This window comes from Camelus dromedarius, chromosome 16 (assembly GCF_036321535.1).
Source record: "Camelus dromedarius isolate mCamDro1 chromosome 16, mCamDro1.pat, whole genome shotgun sequence".
NCBI lineage: Eukaryota > Metazoa > Chordata > Mammalia > Artiodactyla > Camelidae > Camelus > Camelus dromedarius.
In genome coordinates this window covers 14,471,078-14,483,228 of record NC_087451.1, presented here as the reverse complement: position 1 = coordinate 14,483,228, position 12,151 = coordinate 14,471,078, and the positions used below count along the sequence as shown (strand labels likewise).

At 40.8% G+C, this 12,151-nt stretch overlaps 2 protein-coding genes across 12 annotated transcripts in view; one reads left to right on the top strand and one right to left on the bottom strand.

Moving 5' to 3' along the window:
- Positions 1-11,347, bottom strand: part of TADA2A (transcriptional adaptor 2A) — a 38,410-nt gene extending 27,063 nt beyond the window's left edge. For 2 of the 4 annotated variants that reach the window (XM_031467955.2, XM_031467959.2), the window contains exons 1-4: positions 11,302-11,347; positions 7,237-7,362; positions 2,832-2,938; positions 1,767-1,826 (exon numbers count right to left, since the gene is read on the bottom strand). In XM_031467955.2, coding sequence (XP_031323815.1) covers positions 1,767-1,826; positions 2,832-2,938; positions 7,237-7,261 — 192 coding nt within the window. In that variant the 5' untranslated portion in view covers positions 7,262-7,362; positions 11,302-11,347. Of the gene's footprint in view, positions 1-1,766; positions 1,827-2,831; positions 2,939-7,236; positions 7,363-11,219; positions 11,277-11,301 lie in introns of those variants that run through there. The other 2 variants (XM_031467956.2, XM_031467957.2) reach the window with 2 other exon arrangements.
- A 180-nt stretch (positions 11,348-11,527) lies between these two features.
- The window catches only part of ACACA (acetyl-CoA carboxylase alpha), a 256,069-nt gene continuing 255,445 nt past the window's right edge, over positions 11,528-12,151 (top strand). For 6 of the 8 annotated variants that reach the window (XM_064495019.1, XM_031467944.2, XM_031467943.2 and 3 more), the window contains exon 1: positions 11,528-12,004. In XM_064495019.1, the coding sequence (XP_064351089.1) occupies positions 11,967-12,004 (38 nt within the window). In that variant the 5' untranslated portion in view covers positions 11,528-11,966. The remainder of the gene's footprint in view (positions 12,005-12,151) is intronic. The other 2 variants (XM_064495017.1, XM_064495020.1) reach the window with 2 other exon arrangements.

The window sequence follows — 12,151 nt, the reverse complement described above, 5'->3', positions numbered from 1 at the left end:
ATACGTACAATTCTGGTAGGGAAGCGTTAATAACGGGGGAGGCTACACATTTGTGGGGGCAAGGGTTATATGGGAAATGACTGTACTTTCTAATCAGTTTGGCTGTGAACCTATAACTGCTCTAATAAACAAAGTCTAATATAAAAAAAAATGTATTCCAAACTTATGATTAGTGAAGAAACTATTTAGAAGACTGAAGGTATGCAGGGAGAGGTAGGGGAAGGCCAGCCAGCTGACTACCAAACTCTCTTACTAAGGAGCATTTCTCTGACTACTTCATTATGGACCAGGATCTGACTCTCAGCATTCCAGAAACTCATCCTAAATAAGACTTCACAAATAACCAGGGTTTGATGTGCTAAGTCACCCTTTCTAAACCTTTAAGAAACTGAAGTAGATACACTACAGTGCTGCGGTACACAGAATTCTAAAGATGTCCCCCACTGCCAAGATTCCTGTCCTCTGATCATTCAATCAAAGTATTACTGTAAAGGGACTATGCTGGTGGGATTAAGGTACTAATCAGCTGACCTTAAAATAGGGGGATTATTCAGGTGACCCCAATGTAATCAAATGGGCCCTTAAAAGTAGACGAGGGAGGCAGAAGAGTCAGAGAGACTCAGTACAGGAGATTAACCAGGAGAGGTCAGAGAGCCTCCAAGCACTTCATCAATAACCAACTCCCTGTCATTGCTGACACTGAATACGGGGAAAAGGGGGCCAGGAACCTCTACAGGCTGAGAGCAAGTCCCGGCCAACAACCAAGAAGGAAACAGTAGCATCAGTCCCACAACCTCCAGGCAGTGACCTCTGTCAACAACGTGAATGAAAATAGAGGTGGACTGGAAGTGGATTCTCCCCCAGGGCCAGGAAGGCCAACACTTTCATTTCAGCCTTATGGAATCTGGAGCAAACCACTCAGCCTAATGGTCTTCTGACCTACAGAACTGTGAGGTGATAAATTTGTGCTGCTCCATGTTTGCTAAGTTGCTATGGCAGTAAGAGAAAACAAATACAAGTATCAGTGGCTTAATACACAATGAAGAAGATGCTCAGCCAGCATTCTTTCCTGTAAGAAAGCCACTTGGTGAACTAGGAGTTAGGCTCTGGTAATTGACAAAACTATCTTCCCAAGTATATATACCCGCCAAGCATACCAGATACTCACTTTGGCTTATTAAAGGGCCCAGTCCTCTGCCTAGAGACTGGAAGGACACCACCAACATCTGCCTCTCATTCTTTCTTTAGAGGTGGCACAAGATCAATCAAATGACAGCCAAGTCTTATTCTGGCCTATAAGTCAATCTTATCTCTTCAAAGTGATTTTATTTCTTACTATGTCATTCACTCTACATTCGTTTTACAACTTAACCCTCCGAGGGTAACTGATTTCCCCAAGGCTGGGGATGGAGTGCTAGACATAAATTTCACCACTGCCCACACAAACCGCATAAAAATATCATTAGCCAAACACACTGACAACACATTTATCAATGAACCTAAAAAGCAGTACACCTCTGATCCTTGTATCAGTAAACGTCAAAAAGCACTTCCTTTAAATTCCTTCTAATCTGAGACAAAAATCTCTGTACATAAAATGATTTTAGAGCCATAAACCCCTTAAAAGTTTATGGGGTAATGATTACCTAATTCAGAAGAAGGGGAAAGAAAAAGGAAAGAAATACCTAGAGATGAAGGGGAAAAAAGACTAATTCTCAGTATAATACTTGAAAATATACAGAAATTCCCTGCAACTTCATCATTACCATTATTTCATAAGTATGATCACTTTGATGTTTCTTGTACTCAAATCCTCGAGTGAAACACTGCAAAAGAAAGGAAAATAAAGTTACCAAAAAGCTACTTTTTGAAATGTTTTCTCAAAGGATAAAAGATGGCTTAGGGGTATTCTACTCATTTGTGATGAGATTTTAGAATTCATGCGTCTGCAGTCACAATAGGGAGGTGAGATTCACAGTTTTTCAGTGGCTTTTTTAGAGAAGAAAAAAACCCAACGATCTGAAAAAAAGACTTTTTCCTAGGACAACCCCTCCTTCGATAAAAGCGTAAGTCCTGGAAGCAGACTGCCTAAATTTGACTCCTGGCTTCATACTTACAGTATTTCAGCAATTCTAAGATATATATTTTTTCACATTTTAAAACTGAAATGAGGATTCATTTTATAATAAAAAGTATATCATAACCTCCATCAGCCATTCTTACACTTGAACACTTCTGAAATTGCGATGCGTCTTTTAATCAATAGCATCTTGGATTTGAAAAAATTGTTTGCTGTGTGACCTTGTGCAAATGACTTAACCTCTCTTTGCCTCAGTTTCCTCTACAAAATAGGGATTCTAATCATACTTATTTCCTAGAGTTGCAGTGATGATTTAAAGGTCAGTTCATGCAAAGTACTCAAAATAGAGCCTGGCACAGAGTAAGCACTTGTAATTAGTATTGCTATTACCACCATCATCCACAAAACAGTTTGCTCCCTTGTTTACCACCTGAAGATCACTCTTCAGTAAGATAATAAACAGTGTCATGGGTGCTATCGAAAGGAATACTCCTCCAATTGTTTACTGTAGACCCAGTACTTCAAATCTACCAACAACAACAGCATTAAGTTGATTCAGGAAAGTGGAATATTCAACAGTCTATCTCGTCCATCCTGTTCTGTTCCCCAGTTTTTCACTTGTAAAATGTGTAACAGAAGATTGACTGGAAAAAAATAGATTTAAGAAGGTATGGTCCTTCTGAGCAAGTGATGGTCAACTCTGAGTTTACTATACTCATAAAACCAGGGAAGCCTCCCTTTAATGAGTTACCTGTAAGCAGAGGAAAAAAGGAGGTGGCCCACATTCAGCACACTTGATATAAGGTTCCATGAGGTAGGAGGAGCAACCTCGGCAAGGTGGCTTATCAGAGGGATCATCTAGGACAGAAAGAAAAATAGACTAGCTTCAAAACACCTTATGATTATCTTCAGTGCAAGAACGTAAAAATCTGAGGCTTCGCTGAAAAGTTCATGGAGACAAGATGAGCTCATTCCAAATAAGAAAACCCCAAAATTATGTTTTTATATTTCAGGGTAGCTGTGTTCCCTCCTACAGTATACCTACTATTTCAAACAGCACTTAAGTAGATATGGACCTTGCAAAGAAGTTTCAAAAGCAAGTTTTAACTGGAAGTTTCAGAATGCCCACAATTTATTTTTCCAGGGGCAAATAAAAAAAGTCACAAACCTACACAACACATACGTAGTTACAGGCAAAGCCAATCCGACAAAATGTTAATAATTGCTGGATCTAGACAATGGGTAATAAGTAATCGCTGCACTGTTCTTTTAGCTTGTCTATAAGTTTGAAGATTTTTGTAATAAAAATTTGGGGGGAAAACCCTTTAATATATATTTTGGGACACACTACTTTATATTTGAGGTGGGAGTTAAGCCCAGGACAGTTCCCTGCCTTTCTCCCACAATAAGCAGAGAACAAAATAGACTTTCCTTCAGTTCCAATGCAGGTATTATCTCTGAAATATTAAGGTAAGGAGTACAATCTAAACTCTCTAAAGTCATAAAAATGCAAGCACGTGTGTCCCTGGCTGCCCCCAACTCTGCCACTCTTGAGTCAGGGCAACTCAGCAGAGCTGCTCTCTGTGATGAACAAAAGGAGTCTAAGAGAATAGGCTTTGAAGCAGATTTAATCTGTTTAGCCTGGGGCAAGATTTCTCACATTCTAGAATAGCATTTTCTTTCCTAAAGTCCAAGAAACAGTCTTCAAGGCACGCTTTACTTCTTAAGGTAGTGATCATTGTTCTTTTCATTTGTTTCTATATGAAGACTTGGGGAAAATGACAGGAGAAAGAAAGGTAATCTTTCTGGCAACAGCTTCAAAATAAATATATCAAACAGCAACTACTACACTTCTCCCATTAAAAATTTTGACATGGAGGAACAAAAATTATTTTATATTAAAAGCCAATTTTTGCCAAATTACCTTCTTCCTCACATCCTTTTATTTTGATGATAGAAGCTTGTTTTACTTTCCTCAAACTTTCTTCAACAGTAATAACAAAAACTTGGCTAATGACTGACCAAAGTAAAGTTTTTAAACCCTTACATCAAGAATTATTTTGTAAAAATTAGTTTCTGTTTTCAAAAGTTTTAGACAACAGAAGTATAAAGTATGTCACCCTCTATTAACATTCTGGTTTCCAGCCCTTTCTCTATGTATGTGTATATATATATTTAACAAAAGTGGGATACTACACTTCAAGTTTTATAGCCTGTTTTTTTTTCACTTGACAATATATGGTCAACATCTTTCATGATGGTACACATTGCTCTTCCTCATTCCTTTTCACGGATGAATAATATTCCATTATATCAATTACCTAACTTAATGGTTTTCAACTGTGCCCTAAGAAGGCATTCTGAAAATCTGAGGTATTTTTTTGCTGCCACAGTGACTAGGGAGCACTGCTGGCATTTGGCAGGCAGGGACCAGGGATGCTAGATATCCTGCAATGCTCGATATTCCTACATAAGGATTGGCCTGTGTCCTGCACAACTTTCACATGTCCCACCAGATGTTCAAGGAGGTGAAAAACCTGGTTATAATTTCATGACCTGGAACCTAATTCCATATTACTTATAAAACAAAATGTTCTTGATATCTTTAATAGGTACTGAATTTTCTAGGAAGGCAACTGCATTACTTCAAGAGGAGAATCTATCTTGTTTTGTTCAGAACTTCACGAACAGTTATTCAAGCCTGTGGTATTCTGAGTCACCAACACAACACATATGAATCATTGTGCATTTGTAGTTGTAAGATGCACAGTGATTCAACATAGGGGTACCAGCATCTGACTACTTAAGTCACGTCTTCTACTGTAATGTCTAAACAAACTGAGATACATATTATTTTATTATAAATTACTTCTTTTATTTATCTTTTATAGCATAGTTAGAGCATTATTTTTATTTCTTTGAAAGCATGGGTGTAGATACATTATCTCTATATTTCATTTTCAAACAGTAAAAGGAACTTTAAAAATATTATAGTATTTAGGCCAGATTTTGGTCTCTAATGTCATTCTTCTCTAAAAGCACCATGGGCTCCTCAGAAAAGTGGCTGATTCTAGGGCTGGGGCGTGGGAGGTACAAGACGTACCTGGAAAATGCAGCCATGCCAAAAAGGAAGGAGATGCTCAAAAAAGTGACGGGGGAAGGGCATGCCACAAGGTTGCAAGAGCCAGCTTGAAGGGGCACACAGTGGTCAAATTAGGATAATCTGAGAACCAAAATAATTAAGTATGATAATGAATTACAAACCATTAAGAAAATAGGAATTCATGTGTCCATCCTGGTAATAAATAAATAAGCAAGTAAGTAAGTGAAACAGATGGCCTCTTGATTATAGTAAAATGCTAACTGCTAACTAGTAAATGTGGAGAGGGTGCTTGATCTGGGGGAAAAAATCATTTTGCAACCATCATAATAAAATTGGATCAAGCAAAAATCATCAGTGGATGCTAACTAGGGAGAAATTCTGATGAGGAACAGGGTATTTTATGGCCTGAAAGTGTCTCCTTATGGGTTGCTTATTATATGCAAGGGAAAAAATAGAAATTATATGGTAAAGAATTCAAACAGACACCTTGAGTGGGTTTTCAAAGTCAGCATCACCAATGAGATAGAGCAAGACCAGAAAAACCCAAATTGAGACATTCTATTTTTAAAAAGGGGGAAAGGGCCTGTATTCTCCAAAAGAGTCAGCCACTAAAGACAAACACTGTGGAACTATTTCAGTTTATTTTATTATTTTTTGGGGAGGAGGAGGGAGGTAAATAGGTTTACTTATTTTATGTTTAGAAGAGGTACTGGGGATTGAACCCAGGACCTCATGCAGGCTAAGCGTACGCTCTACCGCTTAAGCTACACCCTCCCCCTGAACTATTTCAGTTTAAAGGAGGTTAAAGAGACATAGTAACTTAATGCAAGACCTGACTCTGACCCTATCCTGTAAGGGAAGGAGAAAAACCTCATAAAGGACATTATTGAGTCAATGGACGAAACTGGAATACAGATGGTAGGTTATAGAAAAGTACTTTATCGATGTTATACTCACTAAAGTTGGTAACTCTACTGAGGTTAGACTACACTGAAGTTAAAACAGAATATCCTCAGTAGTCTCAGGAAATAAAGCCCTGAGGGGTAAAGGCCATGACGTATGTCCCTTACATTCAAATGATGCTGAAAAAAAAATATGGGATGTGTGTGTCTACTTATAAATACATGTATGTGTAAGTAGACATATTTATGGATAGAGAATGAGAACGCAGGCAAATAGAGTAAAAGGATTACAAAAGGTGTATGGGCATTCTTTGTATTTTCTTATGCTTCCAATTTTTCTGTAAGTTTGAAATTATTTCCAAATAAAACGTTTAAAAATTATTTTAAAAAGGGAGAGACGGTGGTTTCAGTTTACATTCCAGCATGGGGACAAATCATTTAGGTTCTTTCTCTGAGTATAAAATGAGAGGTTTGAACTAGATGTCTTTGAAGACTCCATTCTGTCCTAAATTTACATAGGGAGTGTGATGAGAGTCAATTAGAGCCCCTTTAAGAAACTGCTAAAGAGAATACATCGCAAAAGTGCCTTTCTGATTCTTCTCATTGAGACACTACTAACATCTAACTATCTAACATCTAATGGATTTCTGTTTCTGCCAAATCTCTTTTCTTCAGAATCAGAGAAAAGGTAGTGCATTTTTTCATCTTTGTGGCTGCCTGGACTTACTTCACACATAATTCTCTGCACTATCATTATACTGTAGTTTACTATTAGGATACAAGTTCCACCAAAAAGGGGCATGGGGAATATTTTCTTTATTCTACCACTGACATTATTTCTTACCAAGGCACCTGAAATATGTTACTGATTCTAGAGAGAAATCCAACTGCTTTTTAAAATCTTAACTACAGGTTACTATGCCATGTGCGCCTCATTTCCTTATAAGACCTATGGTGATGTGTTTGTATTGCATGTTCAGTGGGCAATCAGTAGTACTGGGTGATTTTACTTTGATTTGATCCTCTTACTCCTTTAGGATCAGATTCACAGGGCTTTGTTCAACTTCAAAGTGCTTATTTTCCCTCTTTGATCAACTTCCACCACAGTTTGCTACTAATGTTCAACTGGGACTTGTCTTCATGGTACTTACTGCTAAAGGAACCCAAACGGTCCATTCCCTAGTTGGCAAAGACTGCTGCTTTGATCTTCCTCAATGCAGTGCTCCTTCAGGGAGACCTCAGAACTGGCCAACACGCACAACAAAGCTTGATGACCCCTGTGAACCAACAAAAGTGGCACAGGGATGAGGAAATAATTTAAAGGGACAAGATAAAGAGAAGATAATGCAACACGCTCCGCCACATTCTGGCTTTGTAAGGTGAAGCAAATTATTTTATCTCCGTAAGCTTACTTCCTCCTCTGTAAAATGGGCACGATACAACTGTACCTCTTGAGTTGTGAGGATTTAATACCAAAATCCACATAAATAATGTGGCAGGGTGCCTGGCCCATAGTAAGCCCTCTACAAAGGTTACATATTTCTAATAAACAGCGACTGGTTTTCTCTGCCCAGCTCTCTTTAGCTCTCTTCTTAGCTCTCTCTCTCTTCTTAGCTCTCTTTCCTTTGGGAAATTGATTCTCCCACATTGCATACGGTTTTGGTGGGGGTTGCCAACAGCAATACTCCATCTCCCACCCCAACAGCAGCTAAAGCAACCAGATCTATTCTGACAGAAATCTGAATCTTGAGTAAGACATAAAGGACAAAGGGCAGTTGGAGCCCAGTCATTCACTAGCCAAAGAGTTTGGTCTATGAGCTCTGCCTGTTGAGATCCCGTTCCCCAAAGGGTGGCCCCTGTTTAGGTCCCCCCCCCCCATTTATGTATCTCTCCAATAATACTTCAATATGAATGAACTTCTGTTACTAGAAACTAGGAATCCTATCTGCTACAACATACATTTTTTCACTAACTTACTCTTTGAACAAAACTTAATGGGTATGTACAAAGTATCTTCCTGAAGACATAAATGAACTCCTATTTCACCAACTAAGCCAAGAAAACATTCCCCCTCCTTCTACACTTCCAGAGACTTTTATCTATCTCTTTTCTGGCACTTTTCACATTCAACTTTGTGAGGATTACTTCTGAATGCACATTTCCCCCATTTCTAGACTAAATGAAAGCAGGCACTACACTGAATACGAACTTGTATGTTTTAAAGTACCAAGCACAATGCAAAGCAGAAAGAACTCAACAAACACAAATATAACAAACAAATAAATGTTCTACAAAAAGGTTAATTCATCTTTAGTTCTCCCACAGTGACTTCTTTCACCTGATAGTTTTAGCTTGAGGACTAATACATCATTAAGTGTATGCAACACTCAGATATGTCAACGAACTTGTCTTTTTTAGGGTGAGCTGGGGTGGTTCTTCCTCTGTTCTAGTCCCAGGAAAATGAGCTTGAAGGAAAGTGAGCTTAGCAAGGAGCATTATTCACTCAGTAATAAATTAATGGACAGATACCCCAAGCTCTTGGATTGGAAGGATTAATATTGTTAAAATGACCATACTACACAAAGCAATCTACAGATTTAATGAAATCCCTATCAAATTACCTAGGACATTTTTCACAGAACTAAAACTAGTAATTCTAAAATCTATATAGAATCACAAAGGACCCAGAATTGCCAAAGCAATCCTGAAGAAAAAGAATGAAGCTGGAGGCAGGTAATGCTACAAAGCTACAGTAATCAAAACAGCATGGTATTGGCACAAAAACAGACATATGAATCAATGGAACAGAAAAGAGAATCCAGAAATTAACTCACGCGCCTATGGTCAATTAATCTTCCACAAAGGAGGCAAGAATATACAATGGAGAAAAGACAGTCTCTCCAACAAGTGGTATTGGAAAAGCATCCGAGCTGCATGTAAATTAATGACATTAGAACACTCCCTCACATCATACACAAAAATAAAATGGCTTAAAGACTTACACATAAGACAACATAAAACTCCTAGAAGAGAACATAAGCAAAACGTTCTCTGATATAAATTGTAGCAGTGTTCTCCAAGGGCAGTCTACCAAGGCAATAGAAATAAAAGCAAAAATAAACAAATGGGATCTAATTAAACTTATAAGCTTTTGTACAGCAAAGGAAACTATAAATAAAACGAAAAGACAACCTATGGAATGGGAGAAAATATTCACAAACAATGCAACTGACAAGGGTTTAACGTCCAGAATATACAAACAGCTCATACAACTCAGTAACAAAAATACAAAAAATCCAATCCAAAAATGGGCAGAAGAACTAAACAAGCAATTTTCCAATGAAGACATACAAATGGCCAACAGGCACATGAATAAAATATTCAATATTGCTAATTATCAGAGAAATGCAAATCAAAACTACAACAAGGTATCACCTCACACCAGTCAGAATGACCATCATTAAAAAGTCCACAAAGGATAAATGCTGGAGAAGGTGTGGAGAAAAGGGAACCCTCCTACACTGTTGGTGGGAATGCAGTTTAGTGCAGCCATTATGGAAAACAGTGTGGAGATTCCTTAAAAACCTGAAAATAGACTTACTCTATGATCCAGCAATCCCACTCCTAGGCATATATCTGGAGCAAACTCTAATTTAAAAAGATATAGGCATCCCAATGTTCATAGCAGCACTATTTACAACAGCCAAGACACGGAAGCAACCTAAATGTTCATCAACAGATGACTGGATAAAGAAGTTTTGGTATATACACACAGTGGAATACTACTCAGCCATAAAAGGAAAAAATAATGCCATTTGCAACAACATGGATGGACATGGAGATTGTCATTCTAAGTGAAGCCAGAAAGAGAAAGAAAAATACTGTATGATATCACAAAAGATATCGCTCATACATAGAATCTAAAAAAAAAAAAGGACACAAACTTATTTACAAAACAGAGACAGACTCAGACACAGAAAACAAACTTAAGGTTACCAAGGGGAAAAGAGGGTAAGGAGGGATAAACTGCATGTTTGGGATTTGTAGATACTAACCTAGATATGAAATGGATAAACAACAACGTCCTACTGTTATAGCACAGGGAACTATATTCAATACCTTGTTATGGCCTATAATGGAAAAGAATATGAAAAGGAATATCTTTTATTTACATACGTATAAATGAACGACTATGCTGTACACCAGAAACACACTGTAAACCAACTGTAGTGCAATAAAAAAAACAGAATATTAAACAAAATAAAATGGCCAGAACTTAATGAACTTCTCTCATATGCCAGGTACTGTGGTACCACTGTATGTGGATAATCTCCCAATCCTCACAACCTTCTGAGACATGCTACTTTTTCAAAGGGAGAAAGGAAGCTCTGAAAGATTATGTTACTTGCACAATGTCTTACAAGTAGTGAATAGCAGCGCCCCTTCAGCAGAGGTTAGTAGAGATGATCAAGAAAAGGATGTAACAAGTCTCAAAAACACTCCACGTCGTAAGCACAATACTGCAATAAGCAGACTCTTCTTTCTTCCTCTCTTTTCTTCTCTCAACATACATTTCTGACGCTAACATCCACGAAAGGATGGGTGCTAGCTCCAAATTAACATTTGCCAAATTCAAAGTTACCGGGAAGAGGAGGGAAGGGACCGTCGAGAAAGGCATTCAGTGTGGTGCAGAGGACAGGGGCAGATTTGGGAGTTCTGCGTTCAAGATTCCAAGCCTCACTACTTTCCTTATTCGCTGTGTGATCTAGGGCAAGTCATTCTACTGGAGACTCAGACAGCCTCGGCTGTAAAAACTGGGCCTGAAATACCTACTCTGGAAGGCCCACTGGAAGACTCAACGGGTAACGTCGGCCAGGTGCACGGCACACTAGGGATGTCCAGATTGGGATTACGAGCTTCATTGCAGAGTCCGTAATATACCGAGGATGGGACCCAGCACGACCGCCCAGGGGGCGGGACGCGCCAGGCTCCCGAGCGGGGCGGGGCCCCAGGGCGCAAGCCGGGCCCGCGCCGCCCTCCCCCACCGCGCGGCGTGGCCCGCGCCTCGCGCCAGCTCGCCCCCCTCGCCCTCGACGCCCCAAGGGCCCGCAGCCCGCCCCTGTCCCCGCCGTACCTCGCGGTCCCGGCCTCCCCCTTGTCCCGCAAGAGGGGCTCAAGCCCCGCCGCCGCCCTCCCTGCAGCACCTCGTGCCTCACCTCACCGCGTCCCCCTCCTCCGCGCCGAGGAAACGCCAGCCGTGCGCGCCCCCAGGCTTGCGTGCTCGCTCCCGAGCGGCGCAGGCGCGAGCGCGCCGCGGGCCGCGCGCCCGCCGCCTCCGCCCTGTTCCCGCCCCGCCGCCGGCTGCGCGCCCGCCGCCGCCCCTCGCTCGGCCCCTGCCCGGGCCCTCGCCGGGCGCCCGCCGCCGGCCTCTGGCGGGAGGATGGGGCTGAGCAGCTTGCCCGACTTTTGAGTCGGACCTGTAATCGGTTTTCCCTCTGGGCGCGTTGCTGGTCGCCGCAGGCTTGCCCCTGCCTGGTGCCGTTTGATCCGCTCCAGAGTGCGGTGAGGTGGAGCAGGCCGGTACCGCCCCGCTTTTGTGTTTTTTTGTTTTTGTTTTTTAACATTCCCATCCCCACCCCTATTGCAGCCTCAGAGGAAATTGAGGCTAAGAGACCGGGCCGAAGGACGGCAAGCAGTGGTCGCCTCTCGAAGCCGGGTCTTGCAGTGCTGCTCATGGATTAACCAGACTGCCTGAATGGTTTAAGGGTACACAGGGTACGTTTGATTCAGAGGCTTCTGGAACGTCGAAATTATCTACTTTGGAAAGAACCATCCCCTCTTTGGGCTTTAGGGGCCCAGATTGAGGCGCGATGATGAGAGGATGTGGTGGTCCACTCTGATGTCAATCTTGAGGGCTAGGTATGTCCCAACATCTCTTGTTACTTCTACTAATTATTACAATAGCTGCCATTTGTCAAGTATTTATTGCATGCGAGCCTTTGTACAAAGGGAACTGCATACATGGTCTCATTTAATCTTCAAAAACAACCTTATGGGGCAGACACT